Source organism: Paecilomyces variotii (genome assembly GCF_004022145.1).
Source record: "Paecilomyces variotii strain CBS 101075 chromosome Unknown C8Q69scaffold_1, whole genome shotgun sequence".
Lineage (NCBI taxonomy): Eukaryota > Fungi > Ascomycota > Eurotiomycetes > Eurotiales > Thermoascaceae > Paecilomyces > Paecilomyces variotii.
Window position 1 is genome coordinate 549,140 of NW_021167140.1, and position 27,673 is coordinate 576,812.

Below are 27,673 nucleotides of genomic sequence, written 5' to 3' on the forward strand. Positions count from 1 at the left end.
GAAACAAGACCAGCCATCGTGGAAATTAATACAGGAGCAGTTGGCTTCCCGATTGAGCTGCAAACAGGATGCTGTGAATGCTCGTCTCGGTCGACTTGGGTACGCAGGGGCTTGAGCAACCCTGTATACACCTGCGCGTGGCCTTGCTAGAGCGATAAACGACCCTGTTCCCCGTTGGACCGAGAATTCTCCAGAAGGATGATGCCGGTACATGGCCCATAACGGTGTATATAGAATAGAGGGTGTGGGTAATTAATAGCTAAATAATTAACTACTTGCCTAGGAGGACGTCAAAAGTGCTTGTCTTAGTGCTGCTGGCGGTCCAGACCGGAAGAACCCGAAAGCGGTAGCAGAGAGCGAGGGGATTCTGAGCAGAATTAATTGATCATCAGTTTCATCGCACACGCTAGACAAGTCGAGATCATGTTTTTATCAACGTCGAACTACATCCAGAGTCCAGACACCAGGCTGATCGAATGTTATCCCTATTGTCGCAAGCTCGCATTCTTCAATGTCCTGCTGGAGCCCCTGGTTCGTGGGATGCCAGACCTGGTTTAATAATAATGCCAACTGCTGTGCACGCTGATATCGAAGACATGAAAAGGATATTGGATACGATGAAATCGATAGCGTGCCCGCCACAGTGAGCTCTTTCTCGACCAGCCGTTGACTAGCAGGGTTGTTCCTGCATTCGATCTACCTCGATCCCAGTGTGGCAGAATTGACATTATCCTCTCATCTCATCATTTCAATCATAATCCAGACGCGCAATACAATAATAAGATCGACCCTTTCAGAACAGCATCTTGTCCGTGGACAGGATGTGCCGAGCCGCAGCCAACCTCGGTATAGCGGATGGTTCAAATCGCCTAACAATACCTTTGAAGCAGCACGCGACGTGAGACTCTTGCAGTCTTTATCCACTGGAGGATATCAGTGTCTACCAATGATTCCAGAGCGGGCCAGAACGGACCATGGAATTGGTGGAATTTTCCAGACTGCGTTGGGACTTCATGCCGGCTGTCGACGGAGACAGGCCAGCCTTCCGTGAGGCCAAAGGGCATGATACTGCATAACTACCATAAGCATAAGCACACTCAGATGGCGCATACTTACCCGGCGCTACTTGAATCAGCCGATCGGGCTTTCTCACGTTGCTGGGTCACAGAGCCTGGTCACATTCTTGATCGGGCAGTACGTCCAGTCCCGGCCGGCGAGGTATGGTGAGGGCAAAAAGTTGATACATTATTTGGCGACGGGATACTCAAACCCACAGCCCTTGCATCGGAGAAGATATGGCAGAAGTCTATGTCGGCCCACTTGGTCCATTGAGAACGGGCAGGGGTTTCTCAATCCATGCATTTCATTCCTGACGGGGATCGCATAGTAGCGCCATTATTTTCGTTTTTCTTTTCTCGGCACTGGAAAACAGACTCACTTTTCGGGCATTTTGCCTCTCTACTTCGTGAGGTTACATTTACAGCTATATGTGCATGTGGTCAATTGGGGATCACGATCGACATACGATCAAGCATTGCCCGAAAGCCAGAACAACGCTAAAATCTCAGATACGCGGGGAAAGAGGCGCGGGATGACGCCCAGCGGACCTTCTCCAGGATGTGGTGACGCCAGAAAAGAGATCTCGTAGCGTCTGCCGATCATCTGGGCGCCTTCGGAGCGGTTCCTGACCCCGCAGTCTAAGTAACTAATTGCATACTAGCTGAACCCCGCGGTGCCACCGTCAATAAACGAGGGACTCCTTGCCTGCTACCGAGCTTGTTGACCACAATATACTTAACCATGGACATGCGGAATTTACCGGCATTCCTAGCCAGAAATCTTCCGGTTGTTTAAGGGACCGAGATAGAGAACAATGCAGGGCTTTCGGCTCTGGGATGCCCCTGCGCTAGTACCCGATCAGTGGCGGTGTGCCGTACTCTTTATACCAGATAGTCACTGACTGGCGTCCTTGCAGATAGTAGTCGCTGATAGACGGCAGAATGGGATTAACTCTAAACTTTAGAAGAGGAGGTATTGCACTGGCCAGGACCACGCTAGACATTTGTATGTCCACTGCTGTCCCGCGACGGCACTAAAGGACTTTGGTGCCGGCCTTAGCCATACTGTAAGACTCGCGGAGGACCATTAAGATTGCAGAAAGGCCAGCTGAATGTCAGACGACAGAGAAATTTCCAAGGCTATCACCCAGCACGCGATCTTACCTAGCTGGACATGGAGGCCAAGCGTCATGGATTCCGGGGAGCATAACTGCCCGTTTAGTTTGAGACCCAGAACTACTATAAAGTAGCGGTCCCGGACCCGCGAGGTCTACTCGGGATGTCCTAGGGCTTTTGGCAGATTCATTCCTTGGTCACTGTGACCCTCCCCTTCACCATGAAGCTGTGTCATCTCTTCCTTTGTGCGCTCTCTCAGCTTGCCTTGGCTGCAGCACAGTCCACCTTCACCCCTGCTCGGCCTCCTGCTATCCCACTGGCTGTCAAGGCTCCGTATCTAAGTACTTGGCTCAATGTTGGTAGTGATGGCGGCAATGGCGGTTACTTGGCCGGGGAGTGGCCCGTCTTCTGGAGGTGTGCGCCTTCAACAATTGCTGGCAGTTGAACTCGAGCTGACTTTCCCTTGGCAGTAATCAAATCACAGCTTGGACGGGCATGATTCGCGTAGATGACACTACCTATACCTGGATGGGAGACCCTGGTCCACAGGCTGTTACACAGACTGCCTTTCAGTACACCTCCACTAAGAGTATCTTCACGATGGACGTGGCGGGAAAGGTTGAGATGAACATAACGTTTCTCTCGCCTATCACACCGAATGACCTCAAGAGACAGTCACTTGTATTCTCTTATCTGCATGTAGATGTCTCATCTGTCGACGGCAAGGTGCATGATGTACAGCTGTATTCCGATATCACAGCGGGTAAGGATATGCAAAACCGGAACATTTTATCTCATTGGCTAACCTGCCCCTGTCGACAGAGTGGATTTCCGGAGACCGCAGCAACATCGCTCAATGGGATTATGGTCAAGCTGGCGATGTTGCGTATCACAGAGTCTACCGACAGACCCAGCAGCTGTTTTCGGAGGTAGACGACCAAGGTGAATGGGGCTACTGGTATTGGTCGACAGATCAAGTTCATGGCCTCACGTACCAGGCAGGCCCATCTACAGATGCTCGAAACACTTTCGCCGCCAACGGTAGTTTGCCTAATTCCCAAGACACTAACTACCGAGCTATCTCGGACAACTGGCCCGTCTTTGCGTTCGCAATCAACCTTGGACCGGTCGATGAATGGGGAAGCGGCGTGCTCTTCTCGATTGGTCTGACTCAGGACGAGGCAGTTCAATATGAAGGTGCCGATGGATATGATCCCGTTCCGTCTCTGTGGACCAGCTACTTTGATAGTGATCTCGCTGCTGTGCGTATACATACTTGCACATGCATAACTGATATACACGTGGCTGACCCATGAGTCCTAGGTCGAGTTCTTCCACAAGGACTACTCTACCTCCAGTCAATTGTCGACGGACTTGGATAATCAAATTTCACAGGATGCTATAGCCGCCGCAGGCCAGGACTACCTCACCATCGCGTCCCTCTCAGTGCGGCAGGCGTTCGGTGCGACTCAACTCTGTGGTACACCTAACACTACGTACATTTTCCTCAAGGAGATCTCCTCAGATGGCAACATGAACACGGTGGATGTAATATTCCCGGCTCATCCAATCTTCCTCTACACGAATCCGACACTCCTCAAGCTTCTCCTGGACCCGCTGTATGAGAATCAGGAGGCAGGGAAATATCCAAACTTGTGGGCCATGCACGATCTAGGATCCCACTATCCCAACGCCACGGGCCACCCTCAGGGCAATGACGAGGAGATGCCTCTGGAGGAGTGCGGTGACATGGTCATCATGACTTTGGCTTATGCTCTCCGGTCAAAGGACACGGCTTATTTGAGCCAGCATTACGCCAAGCTGGAGCAGTGGACCTCGTTTCTCCTTGATGACTCGCTCTACCCGGCAAACCAGATCTCTACTGATGACTTTGCTGGCGCCCTTGCGTAAGTGAAACGAAAAAGAAATCAGAACTGTTGTGATCAGTTGCTGACTGCCCATATATAGAAACCAGACGAATCTGGCCCTGAAAGGCATGATCGCCATCAAGGCCATGTCGGTCATCTCGTCCCTGACAGGGAACGAAGCGGACTCAAAGAACTATTCGTCAATTGCTCAACAGTACATCAACGAATGGGAGACCCTTGGTGTCGCTCATGATGCGAACCCGCCACATTCAACTCTAGCATACGGCTCGAATTCCAGTTACGGTAAGGATCCGATAATCGTGTCTGTCCAGCAAGCTTATTAAGACTGACTCATCTTGCAGGCCTACTGTACAACTTGTACGCGGATAAAGAACTAAGCTTGGACTTTGTTCCGTCCTGGGTGTACGACATGCAGAGCACATTCTATCCGACCGTTGAGAACAAGTACGGAGTGCCTCTCGACACTCGACACACCTACACGAAGGGTAAGCTTCACATGCTTGAAACGGGAGGTCATAAGCATAGCTAACATGAATGTTATAGCCGACTGGCAGCTCTTTACTGCAGCAGTCGCATCGAAGAGCACGCAGCAAATGTTCCTCAAGGATCTAGCGACATGGATCAATGAGACCCCAACCAATCGACCGCTGACTGACCTCTATGACACGGACACCGGGAAGTAAGTCTTAACCACGCATTTCAGGTCTGGGAATAACAATACATGCATGCTGACTCTCGGAATAGTTATCCTTCAGGACTCACATTCGTCGCGCGACCAGTCATGGGAGGAGCATTCGCTCTTTTGGCCCTCCCGTCCTAATCTTAGTATCTAATGCGTAATGCGCATCGCCCAGTATATACTGCATTTTTCGTACATATTAACGTACAGAAGCTTATTATACCATCTAAGATTCGTTGTCTTATACCTCGAATCGATGAACGTTCATGACACTGTGCTAGACTCGCAATTTTAGAATTTCCAGAGTCACAGAATTTTCAATTGTGTCTTATAGCGAATAATGCAGATTAATAGCGGCGGACGAATCAAGTTCAATCGAAACTATAACGAAGAATGGATATTCTTATCCGTACCCTCCATGTCAAAGTACATACATAAATCCCCACGTATGGTAAGGGATTAGACAACCCCACCTACGAGAGCAGAGCCAGGGAGCCTATATGCATGCTGCATGGCGATCTATTCCATTTGGAACAAAGGACAGGGTTTCTAGATCTTATCAAAAACATCTAAGGCCCAACGTATCGGCCCCTCCGACGCGAGTGATAGGAGCTCCTGCAGCTCTTATCAACTCCGCTCAGATGGATTTGGAACTGCTAAACCGTTAACATGATTTTGTTCCCCATGGGGGAAGTCTCAGTACACCACTAGAAGATCCCGAATAGTCTACTGTATTGCAAATATCTTTTGATACTTCTTCTCGTCTGCGCATTGCTTTCTCTGGTAGAATAGAGCACAAGGACGCACCGGTCAAAATGGCCTGCCCAAAGTCAATAGTCGAGAAAACAGCCGTGGAATCGGAGGGGACGATTTCAGCAGAAGGCACCACATATGGAGTCGGCGAGGTCAGGAGTCTCAAAGCAGGATCGCAGAACTTGCACCGAAAGCTTCGCAGTAAGGAGGTACAGCTCTTTGCGATTGGAGGCGCAATTGGGACTTGTGAGTCTCTTCACCAGTTTTGATCTTTATCATCTTTTTCTTGGGGGGTGGTGCTAAAACGATACATACACAGCTACCTTCGTGCAGATGGGAAGTGCGCTTCCGAAAGGTGGTCCTGCGGGCTTATTCCTTGGCTTTATGATTTGGGGAGCGATCATGGTTGCTGTTAACGAGTGTTTCGGTAAGAATCATACTCTGTCTTTAGGATTGCTGCAACTTCGCCGCATCTAATACTTTCCAACAGCTGAGATGGTATGCTACGTACCTATTTCGTCTCCCTTCATCAGACTCGGCGGACACTGGGTCGATGATGCGTTGAGCTTTGCTATGGGATGGAATTTCTTCCTTAATATGGGTGAGTCCTTGTAAAGATCGAACAGATGACCGCATACTTCTTCTCGAGGGTTCACCTAACAGATCGCAGCTTTCCTGGTTCCATTCGAAATAGTAGCTTTCAACATTCTCCTCACGTTCTGGACGGATAAAGTCCCCGTCGAAGCGGTTGTCATGGCTATGATTGTGGCCTATGCGTATTACGGCTCCCATACTAATTCAGCATGAGCAGAGAGGTTAACTGATGCTGATAGTCTCCTTAACCTGATATCCGTCCGTTATTTCGGTATTGCGGAATTCTACCTCTCGATATTCAAAGTCTTTCTCATCCTGGGCTGTATACTCTTCACGTTCATAACGATGCTGGGCGGAAATCCGCTGCATGACAGATATGGGTTTCGGTATTGGAGGGATCCGGTTTGTGTCTCTCCTATTTTTCCTGAAATTGAGCAGCTGATGTATTGACGTGGGTACTTGACAGGGAAGTTTTGTAGAATACCTTGCTCCGGGCGACACTGGTCGGTTTTGAGGCGTTGTGACTTGTATTATCCAGGCAACTTTCTCGTAAGTTCACCTCCAAATATTTTCCACTGACGAAAATCTGAATTTTTGAATAGAATATGTGGACCCGAATACGTTGCCATCGTCGCCGGTGAAACCGAACAACCGCGGAAGGTTTTGCCCAGAGCTTTCAGATCATTTGTATGGCGTATCCTGACGTTCTTCTGTGGATCGGCCCTTTGCATGGGAATCGTTATCCCGTATAATGATAAGACACTGGCGTTGAGACTGGACGAGGGAAGCAGTACTGGTGCAGCGTATGGAAGGCTTCCAGACCACTTTTTATTTAGATCAAAAGCAGGCTAACTTATGACTACTAGCTCCCCCTACGTGATTGCGATGGAGAATCTCAAGATTAGCGGTCTCCCTCACATCGTCAACGCCCTAATTATGACTTCTGTATTCAGCTCCGGAAACGGTCTACTATACTCCGCTACCAGAACGCTCTACGGCATCTCTCTCGAAGGAAAAGCGCCCAAGATATTCTCTCGCTGCACCCGCTTTGGAGTCCCCATATATGCAGTCATGGTTGGATTGGCATTCTGCCTCCTCGGCTTTCTACAAATTAGCAATTCCTCCGCGAAAGTCCTCGGCTGGCTTGTCGACCTCGTCACTGCCTGCCAACTGCTAAATTACATGTCTGTCGGTATCACCTATCTACACTTCCACGCCGCTCTACAAAAGCAGGGTATCGATCGAAACACTCTCCCCTATAAGGGAAAGTTCCAACCATATGCAGCCTATGTCTCCGTGGTCGGGACGGTAGTCATGATGCTAGTCTCTGGATACTATTTATTCATGAATGGCGGATGGGATACGCGATCTTTCTTCCTTACGTATACTATCATTGGTGCTTTTGTTTTGGCATTCGTCCTGTGGAAATTTGTGCAGCGGACGACTTATATTCGTCCGGGAATGGCGGATCTGCAGGTTGGAGGGCTGAAGAAGGAGATCGATGAGTATGAAGAGCAGTATATCGCTAGGCCGAAGTCGAAGATGACTTTTCTGGATCGGCTGTTTTGATTTCGGGTATAGAATAATTTCTGCTTTGGAGTTGAATCCATTCTTATGACTTGCCATGAATGGCAATAAGTTCGCATAGACACTCGAGATACTCCATCATTGAACCTTGAGGCTTACTTACAACTAGAGTAGTTTCTTTTGGAGCGACGGCGCCTGCTTTTGAAAGGCGGAGATAATCCTTATCTTATCTACATTTAAGCCTGCAGTCATAAAGCTATCTTCTGGCGGTAGTCCCGATGTCAATCTGGAAAACTGATTATCATAAACCTTTTCCGCACATCTGTGACTGTAGAACTCTTGTTTCAATTAACTAAGCTGTCGCGCCTTCGATCCAACTTGCAGCAGTGCGAAGCTCTTGCATGAAACCCGTCCTGATAGTGAATATAATACATACACTATGGTCCTGGCGGAGATATATGCAGCAGGATTGGAACTGTCAGTGGTGTTTCCACTACTGGCAATCTATCTCCTTGGCCATCTATTATACGTGTACATAACGGACCCTCTGAGACGCATTCCTGGCCCACGCCTCTTCACCATAACCGGCTGGCGACTAGCCTACGAGGACTGGAACGGTACACGAACACGCAAGATCCACGAACTACACGGTATCTACGGACCAGTCGTGCGAATTTCCCCAAATGAAGTATCCTTCAACAGCTCAACTGCTCTCCGATCCATATACGGCGCTGGTAGCAAAGCCCAACGAACAGACTTCTATCGCATGTTCGACGTTTATGGGCGCCAGAACCTATTCACGTTTGGACCGTGGCAGATGCATGCGGAGCGTAAAAGACTGCTCAATCATGCATATGCAAAGTCGACGATCATGAGAGGTCCAACTGCGCAGATGGTCGAGGAGATGGCGATGAAGTTTTTGAAACTTCTGGAAAACGAACCTGAGAATGCGGGAGAGATCTTTACTAATTTGCATTATTTCTCGCTTGATGTGATCACACAATTCCTTTATGGGCCAAAACATGGTGGTACAGCTGCGTTGATGGGGTGTGCGCAAGATCGAGCTCTGTTGAATGATATCCTCGACCCGGCAAGGAGAAGGCTGTCTTGGTTCGCGGTGCACCTACCTAGATTAACGAAGTGGTTATACTCGCGCAGTGGGATTATGGAGAGGATGATTTCTAATTTGGGTCTTCTGCCTATGCAGAAACCGGCAACGTACACTGGTATTCGAACTCATGCTTTGCAGGCATGGCACGATTTCAAGACTGCGCCAGCGACAGAAAAGGATGAATATGCAGAGACTACCGTAATTGGGTGCCTTTGGCGATTTCATTGCAGCCAGAAGGGAGGTATTCTTGAAGATCTGGATATTGCATCGGAATGCGCAGATCACCTTCTAGCAGGGATTGACACTACTAGCGACACGCTTATGTTCTTGATCTGGGCTCTATCATTGCCTGAGAATCAGAAGTATCAGGAGGAACTAATTCGAGAGGTCTCGTTGATCAAGGACGCTCAGTTGGTAGGGAACGGTATACCATCTGCACAGTCTAGCGACAAATTACCATACATGGATGCCTTGATCAAAGAGGCACTTCGACTCTATGCCCCCTTGCCCGCGTCGGAACCACGTTCGTTCGCGATTGATGTTGTTATCGATGGCTTCCTGATACCTAAAGGCACCACGGTGAGCATGGAGCCGTACGCTCTGCACAGAAATCCGGATGTATTTCGCGATCCTTGGAAATTTGACCCACACAGATGGCTCTGCGAGGGCGAGCAGCTAAATGAGATGAAGAAGTGGTGGTGGGCATTCTCAAGTGGTGGAAGGATGTGCGTTGGAATGCAGTATGTCTGCCTCTAACCCATTGATTATGCATTTGATCCTGCCTATATTCTCCTGGGCACGAACTGATCGAAATCAGCTTAGCGATGGCGGAAATGACAACCCTCTTAGGAGCAGTATACAGAAACTATAAAACGTCTATTAAGCAGGGCTTTGAAGGAGTAAGTCCTGGTATCACGAGCCGATTTGAGGTGTTTTATGACGACAGGTTTCTGAAGATGGAGGTAAGGGGCTTTTACGCCTAAGAATACGCACCCTCCCGGCGCTAACCTATCATAATTCATAGGAGCATACTTGTTTGATCGAATTCATGAAACTGTAGCAGTTTTGTAAGAAGACAAACGGGAATAGAGAGGTGATAGTTGCTTGTTGGCCGTCTGATGTATCCCCGGGAGCATAAGACGGATTAACGTGATTTCACGCACAAACCGCATCAAAATTACTAAGCCTCCCCCAGCTATTCAGGTGAGACTACTGAGGATGCTTTCATGATATACTTTTCAGCGGGCTTGTGTTGTGTACGGGGTCGCTCAATTACAAATTTTATTACTGGGTCTATTAACTTCGGAGGCCTGAAACATCTATACGAGATCCAAAGAACACGAAGATGACCGAGTGGTACACAGAAACTCGGCTACCAAGTTGCAAGTTTGGTAGGCTTTAGGCTTGAAAAGGCAGATCGATTAATACACTGACGAATTACGGGGTATCATTTGTCTCCCCTGCTGGAAAGTCTCGCGGGGAATAAGGAGCTCTTAATACTTTTGTTTTGCAGGACTGGGCATCGCCTGAAAATGACGAGGAATTGAAAAGTCAAAAATAGAAAAGCTTTCTGGACTATTGACTGGTCACAGCTGACGAATGGATGGGTATGCGAAAATTCCGTCCCGCGGACATAGAATTAGAGCGGACACCTATGGTCCATGACTTCTCTAGATGTAGAGAACGAACGGAATAACAGCTGCCGTGAAAGTCAAGATAGAAGCAGCAATTGCGTGGGCAGGGGACGCGAGACCAAGCCCGTTGGACGCGGAATTCGTCGCGTTGGCCTGAGCGGTCTGAATTGTTGGCTTCTTGACGATCTCAGTTGGCTGGCTAGAAGAGGCAGGGCTCGATTGAACGGCGAAACTCGTCGGGGTCGAGCTGGGGAGAGTAATTTGAGTTGCAGAAGCAGCACTTGTGATAACTGCTGGAGCAACGCTCACGCCGGCGTAGGGGTTGTACTGGGCCACACTGTACAAGGACCAGGCATTGTCTCCACCACCTAGAAGGAACCAAATCAATATGGCTGTTGGCCTCAAAGACAAAAGGAAGTACTTACAGTTTTCGTACGGGTAACCCGGGCATGTATTGCCACACTGCGTATCGGCGACTTTCAACGCTGCTGGAGGAACACCCTGGCCGCAGGCACAGAGTTGTCCCTGAGTGGCAGCAATTGCCAGGCCCTTTCCCTTGCAGGTGGACACACAGTATCCATCGCTCTGGTAGATGTAAGAGCCGGTCTGAGTATAATTGGCAACGCTGTTGAAGCACCCCTCGTATCCCCCAATTCTAGCAGTGGCGGGCTGAATGAGCGCCGCAGATAAAGAGAGAACGGAAAGGAGGGATTTGGTAAAGAAAGACATGGTTGTTGGATTTGGAAAATAACAAAAAGAGAGACAAGTAAGTTAGGCAAGTTACTCGGAAAAAGGGAGGACAGACCTGCTCGACAGAGATGGACCTGAAGAGCGCGCTGTCATGTGGTTATAAACAACCCACACATCCTGACAGCTCGGACTCTCTTCGCTCCTCGGCGTTCACTAACAACAGACCGTCTCCTCCTATTGCTGGCTCTAGTACCACCGTTGGTGAAGTCCAATGTTACTCCGCATGATGATTGCTGAGAAGATCACAAAGAGAAGAATCCACAGTGACGCAAAGCGTGCTGTTGAAACACAGCCGAACTACCGACGGACGCTGTTTCAAATATGAACAACTAATTAAGGGCCGTGAACGAGCGATCTTGATGGCCCAAAAGGGGAATCCATCGCTCAAAGCAAGCCTATCCTTACCAACCCTGGCTAGGATCCGACTCCAGTGCTACGGTCGCCTCTGCCCCTTGACGAGCCTAACGGTCTCACTACGGCATGGCCCGGACAGAGCCCTGAAAATCTCATCGGATCAGCCTCCAGTGGCTTTGAAGGCATATTACCGCGATATCAGTGGCGTTGACTTCCCATTGCGGACGGCTGTTTCAGATTTGTTGAAGCCACGCCGAGGTGCTCAAAATGGGGATATATGGCGCACAGCGCTGTGGCTGTGAATGTCTTGTCCAACATGAAGAAACAATAAGATGTTCGGTTCTATGCGGAAGCCCGTTTTGATGGACCCATCAACCCCACGGTTTGACTGCGGTTCGGTTCGATCCACTGGCAAATTCCGCCAGCGTCTCAAGCATAACACGGATCACCAAGGAGAATGTTGGTGTGGCCTTTTAAGGGTCAATTTCTGCAAATAATGCGGCGGGTTCTTCTCACTGGTCACCTAGACCATGCGAAGTAACTAGCGACTTTTACTCAGGGATGTGTCTGATCTACACCAAGAGCTGGTGATGATATGTATCGCGAGTATACCATCCGAACAATGGTCGTTCCGCGTGGAGACGATAACCGAACTCAGAGACAGACCCTTGCTCGGGTTCAAAGAAATTGAAAGCTCGAAGGATGCACATACGTTCTGTAAACATATAGACTGACAGTATGCGCATTCATGCTCACCTTTACCTGCTTATAAGGCCGCTAGGCTTCGCAGGGTCATACAAGACTGCATGCTTCTACACCCTGACCTTTACAAATTTTGAGGGGTCCAAGGACTTCCATGTGCGTTCGCAATTCTACCTTGAGAAGATGTGATCGGCTTCTTGAGGTTTCTGGCTGCTTGCTCGCGCAACCAATGCCAAATGGATCTTTGCGCTTGCGTTCGGACTTCTGCCGATGCGATGGACTCTTCTCAAAATGTGACTTCCGAGGTGACTTTGTGCGCCGACCTTCCGTCTTGGGCGATTTTGAGGCTATCTAATAGGCGGTCTCAGCCGACGAGTGGGACTTAGATCGATGATAAGATAGCGCGTCCGCCTCTTGTGATAAGACAGTGGAAGAAGAGTCAATTGATAGAAGATTTGCGGGGTTTAAGGTCTTCTTCCGGTTCCTGAATTTCCTCTGAATTTGTCTTCCTTGTACTGTTCAGGCGGGCACTGCAATTGGAAAGAATAATGTATCTATTGAGCGCAGCTACTCTCGGGCTGCTGTCCATTGGGGCAGCAGCTCTGACAATTCCATCGCAGCAGCAAGTATTGGATACATTTTTGAAGAAAGACATTTGTCCGCTTGCGCCGAAGATCGTCGCCCCCGAAGATGGCTTGCACCCAGCTATCGAATTCATTAAAGACGAAGCGATCAAGACCAAACAAGTGGAGCGTCTCTCCAGGGCTGTCCAGGTGCCGACAACAGTTAATGATTTCTCGACCGATCCGTACGACGAAGTCTTCACTCCTTTCCTTGAGCTTCATAAGCTCCTGAAATCGCTGTTTCCATTAACGTATGCCTACTTGTTGCCCCGTTTTCAGTTCAACGCTCTATAAAGGATATTCCTGACCTGCTCAAGGTACTCGTATGCTCGTGTCGATCACGTTAACCGCCTCGGCCTGGTTTTCACGCTCAACGGAACAGACGACTCCCTTAAGCCGCTCTTGTTCACTGCGCACCAGGATGTTGTGCCCATCGATGATCCTAGTGACTGGACGTACCCTCCTTTCTCAGGGTACTTCGATGGAGAATGGATCTGGGGCAGAGGTGTCAGTGACTGCAAGAATGTGCTAATTGGCCTGCTCTCCGTTGTTGAGGACCTGCTGTCTCAGAACTGGGAACCAACTAGGACAGTCGTTCTCGCATTTGGTTTTGATGAAGAGTCGCATGGCTGGCTCGGAGCTGGATCTATTGCCAAAGAACTCGAGAAGAAATGGGGCAAAGACAGTTTCGAATTCATCCTGGATGAAGGTGGTATGGGCTTGGAAGTTCTCGGTGACGTCGTCTATGCTTTGCCTGGCGTTGGTGAGAAAGGTAGCATAGACCTTGTTCTCACCTTGAATGTAACCGGCGGTCACAGTTCAGTCCCTCCGCCACACACCGGCATTGGAATCATGTCAGAGATCATCTACGAACTGGAACGCCAGGACCTATTCATCCCTGTTCTCAATCAGCAACATCCTACTCGGAAGTCTCTCGAATGCCAGGTCCGCCATTCTCCAGAGTACGTTGAACCATGGCTGGCGGACGCCCTGGAATCTGACGACTATACCGCTCTCGCGAGAGGCGTTGGAGAATCGCGCGGTGAAAAGATCCTATACACCTTCCAGACATCACAGGCCGCGGATCTGTTCCGCGGTGGAGTTAAGACCAACGCCCTACCGGAAAAGATCTCGTCGGTGGTCAACTACCGTGTTGCTCTGCATCAGACTCCAGAAGTCGTCAAGGAGCGTGCTCTCAAGATCATCACTCCGATTGCAAAAAAGTACAATCTCACCTTCACCGCATTTGAAGACTCACCATCTGACGAAATAATAAACCATCTCGACCTGGCCGCTCTTAGCGAACCGCTTTACCCGGCTCCATTAAGCCCGACAGATACCCAGACGGATGAAGTCTGGGCACGATTTTCGGGCGTTTCTCGTTCAGTCTTCGAATCTCTTCCCGCTTTCGAGGGGAAAACTGTTGTCGTAGTTGGGGATATCATGACTGGAAACACAGACACTAGGTTCTACTGGAACCTCACGAGGAATATCTACCGATGGAGTCCATCGAGAACGGGTAGAGCTCTGAACATCCACACTGTCGACGAGAGATTGGATATCGCCGTCCACCTGGAGGCGATGATGCTTTACTATGGTAAGTGAATCTAGACATTCAATCTCATCACCTTCTACTAACTCCTGATCAGATCTCATTCGCTCGTTCTGATAACATGGAAATGAAACTCTGCGATGGAAATGAATGTTATGAGGCAACGAAGAAAAGCGAAATATGCTGTCGTCTGAATTGATATAATTTGGATCGGGGAACTTGAAGCTGCAATGTTCATAGCCAAAATTATACTATGTCAATATTATCACTGTCGTTTACCAAGATATAGAACCCACGCCAAGATACATGACCTGAGAATGTCCAACGTGCTTCTGTCTTTCGAACGCGACTATGGCATAACTATGTCTTCTTCGCAGCCAGAGTAAAAAAAAAAAAAGAACGCAAAAAGTATAGAACCACGAGGGTTAGGGAACCACCCGACGTGGGGATCGAACCCACAATCTTTTGATATCGTATATGTCATGTTTTAGCTGTTTAGCTATTCATGAGATTAGAAGTCAAACGCCTTACCATTAGGCTAGCCGGGCATCTGTTGAAAGTTAGGAGTGCGTAATCACGATTCAAGGATCCAAACGAATTATCCTCCGCGAGAGTAGGATTAATAGCTCAAAACAATAGAAGGTAATTACTATCTATTCTTTGTCTTCTTGAGTAGTATCAATTTTGCGTTCACGGATAACCAAATTTTGTTTGTGTGGACCCACCTGCGTATACTTACTTCCCTTTTTACCTACCGGAATTGGGAACCAGAACAATTGGAACACTGTCTCGGAAGCGCGGTACTACACAATCGTTCCAGGACACTCGAAATGTCGGAAGTACCATAGCGAACTGATGTGCTACTCTTATACTCCTGGCTGATGCATGGAAACGACCGCAGTGTTACTGGGGACCGGAGAACTCTGGTCGAAGAGGAATTTTAATTAGGAGAGCCTTCTAACGTGCGCGCAATATTATTACAGACGCAAAATAAATACAAGTAGCAACGGCATGCAGACGCAATGTGGGGTATCTCAGCGAAGATCAAGACCAAAAGGTAAACCAAATCAACGTAGATAACCAAGAAGCAAAGCAACAGTGCGATGTGGACCTGTTCTCCTTTCCGTCAAGTTCAAATGGCCAGCCTGGAGCTATGTGCGACGTGGACGAAGCCATCACGCAACAGGATCAAGAACTCAACTAACTTCTCGCCCGATAGCGCGAAGCCGATCGATATCCGTCTTTTTCAGCGTGACCTTGTCAAAGTTTCTGGGAAGCTCATAACCGTTCCTGGATAATTCTCATTAGTACAAAGTCGACCCAGGTACGTACTGCAAGATGACAAAGGAAGAACAACGGGAGATGGCACAAACCTGATATATTCGATCTTGATATTTCTGGCTCGGTCTTTCAGTTGCACCTGATCTCTGTCCTCTAACTTGGGCCCATCTTCCATCACGTCATCCTTTCTTTTGAGTGTTGCCCAACTAACGCCATAATTCTCGATCAGGTAGATGAGTCGCTCATTCTCTTCATTACTCCATCGTCGACGGGCGCGAGAATAATCTGGATATGCAGGGCGGCTCTCAACGGGTTTAGGTTTAGGTTCGGATGTCTGATGAGGTTTCTGGGTCCTTGGCTGCCCACTGAGTGCTGAAAACCGATCCATCACATTGCGTATGTGGGAACGATGGTGGGATCGATCTTCAACAGGCGTTGTCCTCTCCTGACTGGGCCTTCGATGAGAGGATGCTACCTCTGGAGTTCGCCGCACAGTCTCATCAAGGGTGCTTTGAAGTTGCCTCTCAGCATCATTGTCAGACACATCATAGTCAAAAAGCCTTGCACGCTTTGACGGAGAGAGAATTGGCTTTTCGGTTCTTTTCCGCCGCACATCAACAACTCGCTGATCTTGGCTGAACTCGTCTTCGCCAGATTCATCACTGTGATCAGCAGTGTGTTTGCGTTTCCTCGGGTTGCTCGGTCCAGCACTAGGGGTCTCAGAACCAATATTTATTGGAGATACCCTGTGGGCATTTGCCTGGCGGTCAATAAAAGAAGGGCCTCGTTCGTCTTTCCCAGACGAAGCTTTGTGTTGCATAGCTGCGGCTAATATCTGCTTCGAGGAAGGAATATTCACCACAGGTTCTCGAGCCCTGCTCTGGCTCGTAGTAGTATTATTATTATCATTACGAGTCCCGGGTGCCAGCCGCTTAGGATCTCTTGGAGCAGCGCGGGCAGAAGGACTAGGAGGTCGTAGGTCCCAGTCATCATCATCATCATTTAGAGTGATCTCCCACTGAGAGTCAGCAACAGTAATTTGTTCAGGTTGAGGCGCGGGTTGCCCCCGGAAGGTGCGGCGTGGATCGGGCGACATCGACATAGAGGGCCCATCTCTGGACTGTGGTCTCAGAGATATTTCCGTGAGAACATTGCGGCCGGGAACAACACTGGTGGCAGATGCTTTGGCAGCGTGCTGGGAAATGAACCCTGCAAAATCAGATGTGTCACTAGGCTCTGGCGCATCAGAGGTGGCGCGAATCAGGGATTCTCGTCGTGGCTCTTGTCGGTGAATATATTGAACTGCGAAGCGTTTGAACCATGAACTAATTGTTCGTGAACAACCTGTCAGTCTTGGGGAATTCACTCGTCTTTGGGATTGATCGAAAAACTCACCCTTTTGCTCGTCCCAAGTCAAACTCGGGGGCAGGCAGCAATTCCTTTCTAAGTTGCTGCGGCTGGGATCCACGAGGTGGTGAAGACTGTTCCCCGATGGAGCCTTCCACATCTTGTTGCTGCTGGGGCTGGGATTCATGAACTATTGAAGGATCTTTTCTAACGGGCGTTCCTGCGTCTTGTTCCTGCGATGATTCCCCTGCAGAACTGCCGAAACTACCCCGTCTAGTGATTTCCTGTTCGAGTACATCACGGACATCCTCGACGGATGGCTGGGCCTTCAGCTCTTTGTCTATTTCCTCGTTTCTTTTGTACAACCATCTTCCTACCGCGACAACGAATTCGGACCACGGGAATGCCGACTCTAGGCCTTCATATTCCACTGGAGGTTGACTGCCAGTAAAGTACTGGCTGATATGGTGGATGCGTGCTTTCACCTGTTTCCTCATGTCTTTGGGTAGACACCCATCCTCATCTTGGAGCTCTGCCAGATTGAAGCCTCGTAGTTCCAGGTCGCCGGATTCGTCATCGTCTGCAAGTGGTTCATTAAAAAAGACGTCCTCAACGACGCCTTCCGGGTTGAAGTCATCCAGTTTTCGCGCTTCTAGCTTCATCTTAAGGAACTGTGTCCTGAGGTCCAGAGCCAGGTCGGAAGTCAGTTGGTGCGTAGTACTCTTGCCACTTGTAGGGTTTCCCTTGGTGGTGCCATGAAATACCAAACCGCTCATAAAAGGCATCGGGAATTTGCCTTCCAAATCGTAGAGGACATGCTCCGTTGCGCGACGAGAGGTGAGGACCTCCAGAGCGAGTCGGGCGCAGTTTGCCTTGTATAGGATCCCATCTGGACGCCATCGCTTTGGGGCTGACCCGGGGATACTACGAGGCTTGACGGATGGCAAGGTCCGTGACACGTTCGCGACATCGATGTATGTCTGGTTACCGAAGTACTTTGCTTCCCCTATGAATTTTGATCGAAGACGGTCGAGTTTTTTGCTCTGGGGACTTTTTGGGTCCTGCAGCTTCTTTGCCAGATCTAGGAGATCGGTACTAGTCTGTGCCGCAGGCAACAGAAACTCGAGAACGCTGGATGCCGTTCTTTGGAGATCAGGGAGCACTTCGACCATCATATATGGATCCATCTCCCCGGACTCATGATCAGAATCAGTCGGGAGGAAGGTCGTCCCAGAGATGTTTACCGTTTCCTCAGGGAGCTCTTCTACGATGGTATTGTCCGCTGAACGCACCATGGAGTGACGCGTAGAGTGGACTGGAGACTCCTCTTCGACAACAGCAAGTTCTGTGAATAATCATCAGACAATGAGCGTTCCATCCAGGGAGCATATTAACGCTCTGTGTGAATGAGAGCATAACAACAAGATCGGGCAATGACGGTAGCCACTTTGCACTAAGGGAATTATGACACTATACGATGACGCCTTCAACGCGTATGTGTAGAACATTGTCGAGGTTCGAAGGCAGAACATGATTATTTCTAAAGCAACAATAGGAACTTACCCTTCCCCTTTGCCATCCTCTCAGCTTTCCCACGTGCGCCATGTCGACTGTCAAGCGAACTTTTCGGGATCCCGATCTCTGTAGCATGGCTCTTCAGGCCGACTGCTTCGAGCTCGCGACTCTGACTTCTTGTGGTTCGCCGCCTTGAAGGACTGACAGACTGTGATTTATAACGCGATGAACGGTTTTTTAACTTCTTTGAGGTTGGAGTATCGACCTGTTTTGCCGTGGCGGCCATGTTGATGCCGTCGCTGGCAACGGAGGATTGACGCGTCGCGGGGCGCGCCATCGCGGGCGGAGAGGAGCGGAGGCGAAACTTCTCCAGTGGGTTGATGAACGCCGACATCCACGACGCGGCAAAGTATGCTGCTGCCAACCAACCAGTACAGAGAAGGTAGTCAGGAGAAAATACCAAGAGAAAGAAAACAAAAAGGGGGCGAGCGATAGGGGAGGTTCTTCTATTGATGATCGTCGGTCGCACTTGTGTTCTGGTGATGCTGTAGCGTGAGGACAACTACTCTTAACCTAGGTTAATCACTGGACGCCAAGTAAAAGTGGGGATCAGGGGTTCTGACCAATCAGAATTTAGCCATAACCGTAACCCTAACCCATAATCCTAAACCCTAACAATATATCAGGCAACAAGGCACCAAGGGTTATTGGGTTAGGGTTTGAAATTACCCAGTTAGGAAAGAGATCGCCGGAGGTCATACTGATACTGCGTCAACGGTGTGTCTACAGTTCACTGGAGGTCGTGAAGTTGCGCTAATGGAGGCATCAATTTATCTATCTTGCAGTTGCGACCTGACTGTTCTTCTGTAAGATGGTCAAGATCCATCTGATCTATCTTCCAAGTTGAATGTATTTGTGGCGATCAGACACGCGATGAGATGAAGAGAAGGGGAGGACTGTTAGAGAGCTCAGAGCTACTGAGAATGAACAGGGACATATGATTTCTCAACCATCAAGCTACAGCATAGGTTCCAACGGCCTTAACATGTATACATACTCCAGGGCGGCGTCGTCGGGGCCGATGATACCTAGGAAGAGAGACTAGGTATGCGGAGGAGTATGGGCAAAATGCGTACAGAGGCCTGTTGTCATCTGCATCACCTGTCTAGGACTTGTCTGAGACCTGTCTGTCGAAGATAAACTGGCTCTGATTATAATAATATACCTGAGACCGTAGTTGGAATTCGATTCCGGCTGGTGGCATTTGGGTAGTTTTCACTAGACCGATCCGATCGGTGGGATAACTTCAAATACCCTGCGAAGATCTAGGGACCACATGATGCCCCCTTAAATTTTGTGTGCCACGATCTGTCATGTTATAATTACATTGCGTACTGTCTGATTCATTATATTGTGATGCCGCAGTTCCATTGTGTGCCTCGGTCATGATACCATCCTCCCAGGGTTGGTCTATAATTATATTGTCCCATCCTCGCATTAAGCAGTCACCACGAATTGTTCGAATATGCCTGTGGGAATAAAAGAGAAAACGTACACCAAGAAAAGAGCAAAGAAGCACCCGTGCGGTTATTAAACGAAGTAAGACTAAGTACTACAAAACTGAAAAGACCCGATACCGTGTCCTGTCTATATTTAAACCCTGCTTCCAAGGCACTTTTGAGTAAAGAAGCATCGCTTCATCGCGAACTCAGTATATCGCTTCGAAACAGTAGATAAGTCCGAAGATAAGGAAGGAGATAGCGCCGCCGAAGGTCACTGGATGAAGATCAGTATGTGAACAGCACATGACAGAAAATGGGATGAGATATACATACCGACACGCATGCTGACTTTGCCTGCGATAGCTCGGCCTCCGATGACTGCAGCCGCAGTACAAACACCGTGACCGCTGATAGCTCCGACCGTAACCCACCAATAGTCTTGTCCAGCAGCCATGGCGATGGTTGCGATCTGACTGCGGTCTCCCCATTCTCCTAGAAACGTCATGACAAACGTCTGCACCCAAGCAGGAGTCAGGAGGAAAGAAAACAAATTGTTGAAACCGATGAGGACGCTGCGCCAGCTAGCGCTGGGAGCGGGAGAAGAACTCCGGGAAGAGGAGGATGATGGACTGTCAGGCGGCGATGGCAGACGGTTAGCCGAAGACCGCGACTTGCGTCGTCCGCCTACCCGCCCAGCCTCCAGGGCATACGGGCTGATCGAAGAGCGGCGTCGACCCATCTGGCTCTGTTGCTGCTCTTTCTCCTCCAGCTCCATCTCTACTTCTCTCATTTCTTCGCCGACACCTTCATCCGGCGACATCTCGCGAGCTTCCTTCAGCATCTTCGCACCAAAAACCAAGAACAGGATGGCCGCAAGGAAGTTGGTGAACGATTTTGGGATCAGCGTAGGAACTGCATGTCCTAACACTGCGGACAGGACAGTCATCGTAATAAGCGCCGAGAACGCAGCGGAGAAAACGAGCAGGCGAGGGTGGCGCATGGCCATCAGTGCAGCGACGAGGAAGGTCTTGTCGCCAATCTCGGAGAAGATTATCATTGTAAAAGATAGAATTAGAGAGTGAATGGGGCTAATAACGCTGCTCTCCTCCATTGGGATTGTCGCATCCAACGAGGAAGATTTGCCCTTGGACGACTTGGGAGTGCCAACAGCCAGTTGATCGCCCTTCACAGGCGCAGGAGATTTGGGGAGGGGGATATCATGAGGCTTTTCGGGGAGGTCTGCTGGCTTCTATATCATCGAGGTCAGAAAAAGAAAGATCAATCATGGTTCATTCCATTGTTCTCACCTCTAGGATTGTCGCTCCACTATCACCGGTCTTCGTATCCTTGGAGGAGCTGTCATCCGCCGCCGAGATCTTGACTTGCTCGCTGGGAGGAAGTGGCGGAGCTTCCTTTGGTGCTCCCGGCACCTTGTCGGACACAAGCTTGCTGGTCTTGCTCTTCTCTGATACACCACCCTCTGTTCCCCGCGTGCCTTCCTTGGGGCCCAACCTATGCGGATCGTCCATCACACCGTCATTTGAGTGTGGGATGGCTTTGCCGTCCGATGCCAGTTTTTCCGCAGTAGCCACCTTCTCTTCCGACGTTATCAAAGCCTCATTGGGATCCGTCTCCTTTGCCTTCTTACGGTCTCGTTCTGCGCCGGTTTCGACCCATGGACCTTGGTGTGGCAGACCATCCTTACCATCTATCGGAGCGTCCAGCGTTCCCTTCGGTGCTGCCTTGGGTGAAGCTAAGATTTCTGGTGCTGAAAGAGGTACATCTGCTGAAGATGCTTCCCGGCGGTCTAGGGCAGTTGGTGTTGATAAACCGTTGTCCGGTACTGCTTCAGCAATGGCCGCGGGAATGACCTGCAGTAACAACAGAGCGAGAGAAGGGGAGAGGCGGGCGAATTTCATGGCGGATGGTAGCTTAGAAGCGTCGGTTCAGAAATTCTTGATCACACTAAGGCTGACAGAGAAGCTGTGGACGAGGGGCGACGTTCAATCGTACAGATACCGAGCGAGTGTCTTTGCGCGTGAGGTGGTCTTGACGGTGGCTAATTGCGGAGTAAGGAAGACAGAACGGCCAGGGCGGCCAAGGTAAGGAACGAATCGAAAAGAAAAATAATCAATAATGATTCCTAAATGTCATTTGGAGGGTCTGAAGCCCAGCCGATTAGGGGATAAAAGGCGATGTTGTCTTTTCCATCCTCGAGTATTTTCTCCCAAGGGATTTCGCCGGTCTCTCCACATCACGTGTGTCCAGTGCGGCTAGACCCGCGCGGCGTCTCCGCTAAATCCGCGCTTGATTTTATGGATCTTCCTTGGAGTCTTGGACACGATCACGATAACGTCCAACAGGTATACAACAGCGGTTTTCGACATCGCTGAATGGTTGTTGTCCATTGTTTTGTCTATAAGCCGCTGGTCTTCCCTGTATACTCCCATCATCACTCCAGAAATGATCTCTATTTCATACAATCACTCAATCACTAGCAAATTAAATGTTTCAAGCTAAGAAGCACCGGTCTCGAAGCCATAGCTGTACTATTTTTAACAATATAGCGCGAGTTTAAGTTGGACCTGCACTTGTCAAAAATTTGTAACCGACCAGAGAAGACCAATCTTGCGCATCTGTAATAGAGATATACTGATTTCTTCTTCCCACTGCGTTTATGACGCGTAGTTACATGTCTAGGATTATTAATTAACACCCTGGTGCAGAGGGCTCTAAGTAAATGCCAAACAGCAACTCTATCCCAACATGTTCGAAGGCATTTCTAGAAGTTGTACCATACTATCCTACGGTTATGGAGCATATCCTCTCTGCTTCTGAGAACGCACAGATTAGAAATAATTGCTAGACCACTAGATTTCTCTCCATGCGTACTGTTTCTACATTGATCAGGTATTAATTGAGAATGCGTGCACATACGCGAGGTTCTACTAAGTTATACTTTGGACGTGATAACTACTGCTTTGGCTCTAATTCAGCTGAGTGATACTTTGTACTATATCAAGAAATAAGCTGATTCTGTCTGTAGATAGCAGAGGAAACCTCTAATATGGAGAACCTACATGTACTCGAAGGAAAGAGTTTACACAAATGTACAGTACCGTTTCAGAAAGAAGCGAAGGACATAGACAACTACTAGCACAGACGGCGAAGACTATATTATGGAATGGGTAGGTCACGTCTTATCGTTTTGCCGAAGGAAATGACGTATACAGATTATATTAGCCTGGATTTCCCGCCAGGAGCTAGCAGAATCACTTCATGCGATATAGGAATAGATCCAGAGTCACTTTGGTTGAAACCGCCGGCTTTCTCCGTCAATCTTTGGAGAATTCCGCACAGATTGGGTGAAAAGGATCATATCACCAAACCGGATAACATCGCTCTGGCATGGTTAGGGACGGGTATAGACAGGCTATCTTCACAAAAACCTGCTCACAATGCAATTGAATCTCTTTGAGTGCGGATTTCCGTCAACAGAGATTCACAACATATAGGCATTCGCCAATCAGCGTTCTGTGTTCTGACTTAGCGTAAAAACCTAGCATGGTTATTGGGGGTCATAAAGGATTACAGAGCATCAAGAACTTCTCCTCATTCATATCCTCAATCATCTCTTTCTGGTGTCTCGTTTGAGCAGTATGACTTACAAAGATCTGTAGTCAGGGCGATGTAGTTTGTTCCCTGCCTGATCATATATCCTTTCTGTATGGCTTGAATGGTCTTGCATGGAGCATATCGATATCCTCAAGTTCACTTTTGTATCAACGTCACTGTTGCTCACTGTTGCTCACGGTCGCCAGTAGTGTTCATATAGCACTCATTTCTACTGCCACTTTCAAATCATGCGATAAGTTCTGAGTATGTCTCGTGTCCCTTTATTTCGATTTGACTGACATCGTGTATATATAGAACTCAAGGATGGCTTCCATAGACCAGCAGAAGAGTACAAATGCCGGTACATGCCCGAGTACCACATGCCAGAAGCAGAAGAATAGGTGCCGCCCTATCTGGTTCTGTGTCTTCTCTGGCTGTCCCGGCATTTCCTTGAAACCTTTCGACCATGTACATTTCGACGCATCGGTCCCAGATCACTTCTTCCAAGATCAACCTGTTAGTGACCTTTCGCCAAGGACACCCTCTAGCGGTCTTGAAAGGCCTCAACGAGCTCTGCAGAATGGGACAGGTGCAGAATATCCCATCTACCCCGTCATAATAAAACTCGCAGTCAAGTATGGCGATCAGATTATCATGCGTCAGAAAGACGGATGCGCAGTTTGTCATATGCCAGCACAAAGCTTTGTTCACCGTCCTATCTGTGTCACAAGGAATGGTTATCTTGAACTTCCAGACTTCACCCTTCTCTATAGGCTTATGATGTCCTTTGCCTATTACACTTCCGATATTGGGTCTATTATTGACAAATACCGGGCTACCAGCAATTTCCTGAATGACAGACCTTATCTGTGTGCAATAGCGGCTCCTGTCTGTGCACCCAAAAATAAGTGTCATGACCTAGTCTCGAGGAACGTCAAGGCGTACATCGAATCTCTGTGCGAGGGTCAGCTCAAGTTTACCAGGCTGCGAGAAGCCTTTGAGTCCAGACTGGCTGAGACTTGTGATATATCAAAACCGTCTTCTCCTAATGATGGCGACGCCGAAGGAGGGGATCTTGAGCAGTCCAACATCGTCACGAAATCTAGTCCCAGGCCTCCTCGACGCCAAAATGAATCCCCTAATCCACCTCGAGATGAAGAGTGCGAAATCACCGCAGCTATCCTTGTGGGCAGACCACGGCTTCAAATCGTTGATCCTCCTCCGCGTGGCTGCCTTAGTTGTTTTGTTTTCTCTTCCATCTGGCCAAAAGATACTTTACCGAACCCTTTCAAGAACAAAGCTGATTTGGCCATTGACTGCTGTCGGGTTCTTGCTTCGCTTGAAGAAGACATTCTTCGCAGTACGGAATACCGATGCGCCATCTGTTCTGAGCTCGTCAAGGCAACATGCTTACTCCACCATCCCATATCCATTTCAGTGCACTGGCAATCTGAAGCGATCAGGAAGGCTGTCATGGCCATGTTCCAGTTTGTGAAGGGCTCCTGGAATTTCCCAGAAACGGAGTTAGTCTTCGGGTCCAACAAGAGAGCACACATATTCGACTTTGCCGTTCCTATTTGTGCACCAGGAACCATATGCGAAGATGTTGCAAGAACAGCCGCGCGGGAGTTTATCAAACTTGTTTTACCAGAGAGTCTGCAGATGCAGTTTCCTGGGTTGGAACCTGACACAGACCTTCCAAGCTTGCGAGATGGGTTAGGATGGGCACGTAACGACTCACAGCTGGTTCTTCAGAAGATGGGCTCTGAAGGTCTCATGAGCGAGAAAGCAGACAGAGGAGAAAATCCTGAAGATAGCACTTTGACAATCACAAAGCTACGGCGCTGGCATGAAATGTGCTTTAGCCAGGAACTGATCAAACGACAATTCCTCAGGAAACACGGGTATAGGAGAGCAGGGGATAATTCAGATTCGGAAAGCGACGATACGGAGGCTGATCCTGGACTGTGGACAACACCTTGTGCGGAGCCCATGGATACCTCTCTGCTGCTGGAGAAGCCTCCCACCTTGGTTAATCTACCTCAGACCGAGGATCTGAAAGCTGTATCTCAGAACCGACGGTTGCCTCGTCCTACCCTGGCTAACCTGCAAATGGCTTACCAAAACCGGCCACTGCCTCGTCTTCCCGCTATCGATGATGACAGAGATGAGTCTTTCTGGTAGCGTGGAAAATTCTCCTCGGACCGCGACGAAACGGATCCCCGACTCTGATGACGATGTCTGCAACGATAAATGCATTGATGATACGAATGACGACGAGAACACGAAAATGGTATTAATCTTTTTTTGAACGCTGAGGAAAAAGGCAACATATGACTTCACCGAATTGGTTATTCGGTAGACCTTGCCTTCAAGGACTCCATGAATCATATTTAGGCCAAATTATTCATGGCTCTCTTTTAAAGTCTTTCCATAGTGGCATCATTCTCTGTATCGCACACAACCAAACCTTTTTCTCCCACATAAATCAAAATCCCGTAATTGTTTCTTTTGTATAATTCTTGCAGTCGTATATCACACCCCCCATCCTTGTAGGGCCCATTAGTTGCGGCCCTCGAATGGTCAATGACAGGAGTCTTCTGTTCTGCCCTCCGCCGGGACTTTGTTTATGAGACTGAGTTTTTCTCACAAGCGCGAGAGAATATCGACCAAGCTATCTACGTTCAAGTGATAGCTACGGTGCCGTTATATAAATCATCATAATTATTTCATATCATCGCTTCTTGCCCATGCGCTTTATCAACCCTGTCAATGGTCGACCTCAATCCGGAAGGAATCTCTTTTTCTTTCTGGAGTTAGAGCCAGGGCCAATTTGATGCTCAGTGGCCACTTTCTTGGCATAAAGATGATCCCAGAGGTTTCAGACGAAGTAACCTATGCAGATATATAATCCCACCTTCGACCTTTATAAGCAAGATGCACGAGAGCTGTCTGGATCAATTACCACAGGCGTTCCATTTTTCAGTGATAATGGCCAATCGTAACGTCTGGGGAGGGAAGATCTGGGTTCCCATCGAAGAGTTGAATGGTTGTGGTACCCGCTCTGTTTGCGGCCGCGAGACACCGTTCCGTTTCCGAAGTTGAGAGGCATCGAGCAATCTATGGATTCCTTCGGAACGGCATCCTTCAGAAAACCATGGTATATTGTCGTCGACAATGGGACGACATCCTCCGGGGCCGTTTTTGTGCCCTATTGTGCACTGTGTGTGCTATTATATAAAGCATCTATCATGCTGTTGATGACAAGGTTACCAATCCATTATATACGAGACGAGGTCATTGTGTTTGCGCAATTTATCGTCCTCGGCTACGCTTTCATTGAACTGGGCTCCTGGGTCCCATCGGTTATACAACTGCCAACTTATCCCTGAACACTTATTGGGTTTACAATAATAGTTTGCAATGATCACTTGAACCAACAAGGCACGGAGAACGTTGGGCTGCCTTGCCTATCGGACCAGAGACAATACGGTGTCTAAGAATGTCGATAGATATCTGTCAAAGTTTAATTTTCCAAGGCAGACTGGAACCACAGGCCAGAAGATACGATGAGCCTTCTATGGTTATATGGAGGATCAGAAGAATATATGCATCAACGTCGAATATGAGGAATGTCGAAGACCACGCTCAAGATAAACTGTCCCTGAACACAACATGTGGTACTACTGTCCCCTCTCTCACAAACTGTGTCATAATCCGCATTGTCAATGGCATATCCATGGCACGGACAACGATATGAATATGCAAAGTAGTAGATATTGGAAGGCATCGGGTAAAACTATTGTTTTGGGATACTCGACATATATCTATGTATTCCATGGTTTGTAACGGCGAAACATTGTCTACCATGCTTCCCGAGTGACGTTATATGATATCCATTTGTTTTGTTTTCTCTTTAAAAAATCACGGGAACCGCGCACTCTCTTCTCTCCGTCTGAACTGATCCCTATTCCACTCCCGTCTGGAATCGTACGCCACGGCCTTCGTCATGAAAAGGGATGCACCGCATCGAACAGATTGCTGCTATATACCCTGCAGCGTTTCGACCAC

General features: G+C 48.7%; 8 protein-coding genes and 1 non-coding gene across 9 annotated transcripts; 5 read left to right on the plus strand and 4 right to left on the minus strand.

The window, feature by feature from the left end:
- Positions 1–2,394: 2,394 nt before the first annotated feature.
- Positions 2,395–4,883, plus strand: C8Q69DRAFT_440109 (glutaminase GtaA; the record flags this gene model as incomplete). Its single annotated transcript, XM_028628623.1, has 8 exons — positions 2,395–2,588; positions 2,645–2,937; positions 2,997–3,436; positions 3,498–4,081; positions 4,143–4,345; positions 4,405–4,548; positions 4,607–4,742; positions 4,808–4,883. 8 exons carry the CDS (start codon positions 2,395–2,397, stop codon positions 4,881–4,883), a joined length of 2,070 nt encoding a protein of 689 aa, XP_028488640.1.
- Positions 4,884–5,557: 674 nt separating this feature from the next.
- On the plus strand, positions 5,558–7,658 carry C8Q69DRAFT_502544 (putative general amino acid permease; the record flags this gene model as incomplete). Its single annotated transcript, XM_028632402.1, has 8 exons — positions 5,558–5,741; positions 5,815–5,922; positions 5,986–6,096; positions 6,166–6,271; positions 6,329–6,491; positions 6,628–6,638; positions 6,692–6,892; positions 6,956–7,658. The coding sequence occupies 8 exons, from the start codon at positions 5,558–5,560 to the stop codon at positions 7,656–7,658; spliced, it is 1,587 nt and encodes a 528-aa protein (XP_028488641.1).
- Positions 7,659–7,989: 331 nt separating this feature from the next.
- C8Q69DRAFT_511517 (cytochrome P450) lies at positions 7,990–10,088 on the plus strand. Its single transcript, XM_028633266.1, has 3 exons — positions 7,990–9,467; positions 9,545–9,689; positions 9,752–10,088. The coding sequence occupies exons 1-3, from the start codon at positions 8,056–8,058 to the stop codon at positions 9,785–9,787; spliced, it is 1,593 nt and encodes a 530-aa protein (XP_028488642.1). The 5' UTR covers positions 7,990–8,055; the 3' UTR covers positions 9,788–10,088.
- On the minus strand, positions 10,074–11,280 carry C8Q69DRAFT_7642 (hypothetical protein). The gene is made up of 2 exons (XM_028634015.1): positions 10,787–11,280; positions 10,074–10,729 (listed from the first exon to the last, which is right to left on the minus strand). The coding sequence occupies exons 1-2, from the start codon at positions 11,088–11,090 to the stop codon at positions 10,398–10,400; spliced, it is 636 nt and encodes a 211-aa protein (XP_028488643.1). The 5' UTR covers positions 11,091–11,280; the 3' UTR covers positions 10,074–10,397.
- A 1,339-nt stretch (positions 11,281–12,619) lies between these two features.
- Positions 12,620–14,680, plus strand: C8Q69DRAFT_7649 (hypothetical protein). The gene is made up of 3 exons (XM_028634017.1): positions 12,620–13,041; positions 13,108–14,387; positions 14,440–14,680. Exons 1-3 carry the CDS (start codon positions 12,716–12,718, stop codon positions 14,457–14,459), a joined length of 1,626 nt encoding a protein of 541 aa, XP_028488644.1. The 5' UTR covers positions 12,620–12,715; the 3' UTR covers positions 14,460–14,680.
- Positions 14,681–14,776: 96 nt separating this feature from the next.
- On the minus strand, positions 14,777–14,890 carry C8Q69DRAFT_t24. Its single transcript has one exon. It is a non-coding gene; the product is annotated as a tRNA-Arg (tRNA).
- A 206-nt stretch (positions 14,891–15,096) lies between these two features.
- C8Q69DRAFT_449437 (hypothetical protein) lies at positions 15,097–19,024 on the minus strand. Its single transcript, XM_028629368.1, has 3 exons — positions 18,534–19,024; positions 17,019–18,315; positions 15,097–16,948 (listed from the first exon to the last, which is right to left on the minus strand). Exons 1-3 carry the CDS (start codon positions 18,877–18,879, stop codon positions 15,589–15,591), a joined length of 3,003 nt encoding a protein of 1,000 aa, XP_028488645.1. The 5' UTR covers positions 18,880–19,024; the 3' UTR covers positions 15,097–15,588.
- Positions 19,025–19,714: 690 nt separating this feature from the next.
- C8Q69DRAFT_494412 (putative UPF0016 domain protein) lies at positions 19,715–22,214 on the minus strand. Its single transcript, XM_028632210.1, has 3 exons — positions 21,295–22,214; positions 20,321–21,236; positions 19,715–20,261 (listed from the first exon to the last, which is right to left on the minus strand). Exons 1-3 carry the CDS (start codon positions 21,904–21,906, stop codon positions 20,194–20,196), a joined length of 1,596 nt encoding a protein of 531 aa, XP_028488646.1. The 5' UTR covers positions 21,907–22,214; the 3' UTR covers positions 19,715–20,193.
- Positions 22,215–24,010: 1,796 nt separating this feature from the next.
- C8Q69DRAFT_393586 (hypothetical protein) lies at positions 24,011–25,561 on the plus strand (the record flags this gene model as incomplete). The annotated part of the gene is made up of 1 exon (XM_028627644.1): positions 24,011–25,561. A coding segment is annotated over one exon (1,551 nt), but the record flags the coding sequence as incomplete, so codon positions are not given.
- Between the last annotated feature and the right edge of the window lie 2,112 nt (positions 25,562–27,673).

Bases quoted from the DNA above. Each gene is read 5' to 3' on its own strand.
- C8Q69DRAFT_511517 (XM_028633266.1), top strand. From the start codon at position 8,056: ATGGTCCTGGCGGAGATATATGCAGCAGGATTGGAACTGTCAGTGGTG. The intron at 9,468-9,544 runs GTATGTCTGCCT...GATCGAAATCAG, and splicing joins AGGATGTGCGTTGGAATGCA to CTTAGCGATGGCGGAAATGA. The intron at 9,690-9,751 runs GTAAGGGGCTTT...CATAATTCATAG, and splicing joins ACAGGTTTCTGAAGATGGAG to GAGCATACTTGTTTGATCGA.
- C8Q69DRAFT_7642 (XM_028634015.1), bottom strand. From the start codon at position 11,090: ATGTCTTTCTTTACCAAATCCCTCCTTTCCGTTCTCTCTTTATCTGCG. The intron at 10,730-10,786 runs GTAAGTACTTCC...GGTTCCTTCTAG, and splicing joins GGGTTACCCGTACGAAAACT to GTGGTGGAGACAATGCCTGG.
- C8Q69DRAFT_7649 (XM_028634017.1), top strand. From the start codon at position 12,716: ATGTATCTATTGAGCGCAGCTACTCTCGGGCTGCTGTCCATTGGGGCA. The intron at 13,042-13,107 runs GTATGCCTACTT...GACCTGCTCAAG, and splicing joins AAATCGCTGTTTCCATTAAC to GTACTCGTATGCTCGTGTCG. The intron at 14,388-14,439 runs GTAAGTGAATCT...ACTCCTGATCAG, and splicing joins GGCGATGATGCTTTACTATG to ATCTCATTCGCTCGTTCTGA.
- C8Q69DRAFT_449437 (XM_028629368.1), bottom strand. From the start codon at position 18,879: ATGTCGGCGTTCATCAACCCACTGGAGAAGTTTCGCCTCCGCTCCTCT. The intron at 18,316-18,533 runs GTAAGTTCCTAT...GATTATTCACAG, and splicing joins GAGGATGGCAAAGGGGAAGG to AACTTGCTGTTGTCGAAGAG. The intron at 16,949-17,018 runs GTGAGTTTTTCG...ACGAACAATTAG, and splicing joins GACTTGGGACGAGCAAAAGG to TTCATGGTTCAAACGCTTCG.
- C8Q69DRAFT_494412 (XM_028632210.1), bottom strand. From the start codon at position 21,906: ATGAAATTCGCCCGCCTCTCCCCTTCTCTCGCTCTGTTGTTACTGCAG. The intron at 21,237-21,294 runs GTGAGAACAATG...TCGATGATATAG, and splicing joins GTGGAGCGACAATCCTAGAG to AAGCCAGCAGACCTCCCCGA. The intron at 20,262-20,320 runs GTATGTATATCT...ATCTTCATCCAG, and splicing joins CAAAGTCAGCATGCGTGTCG to TGACCTTCGGCGGCGCTATC.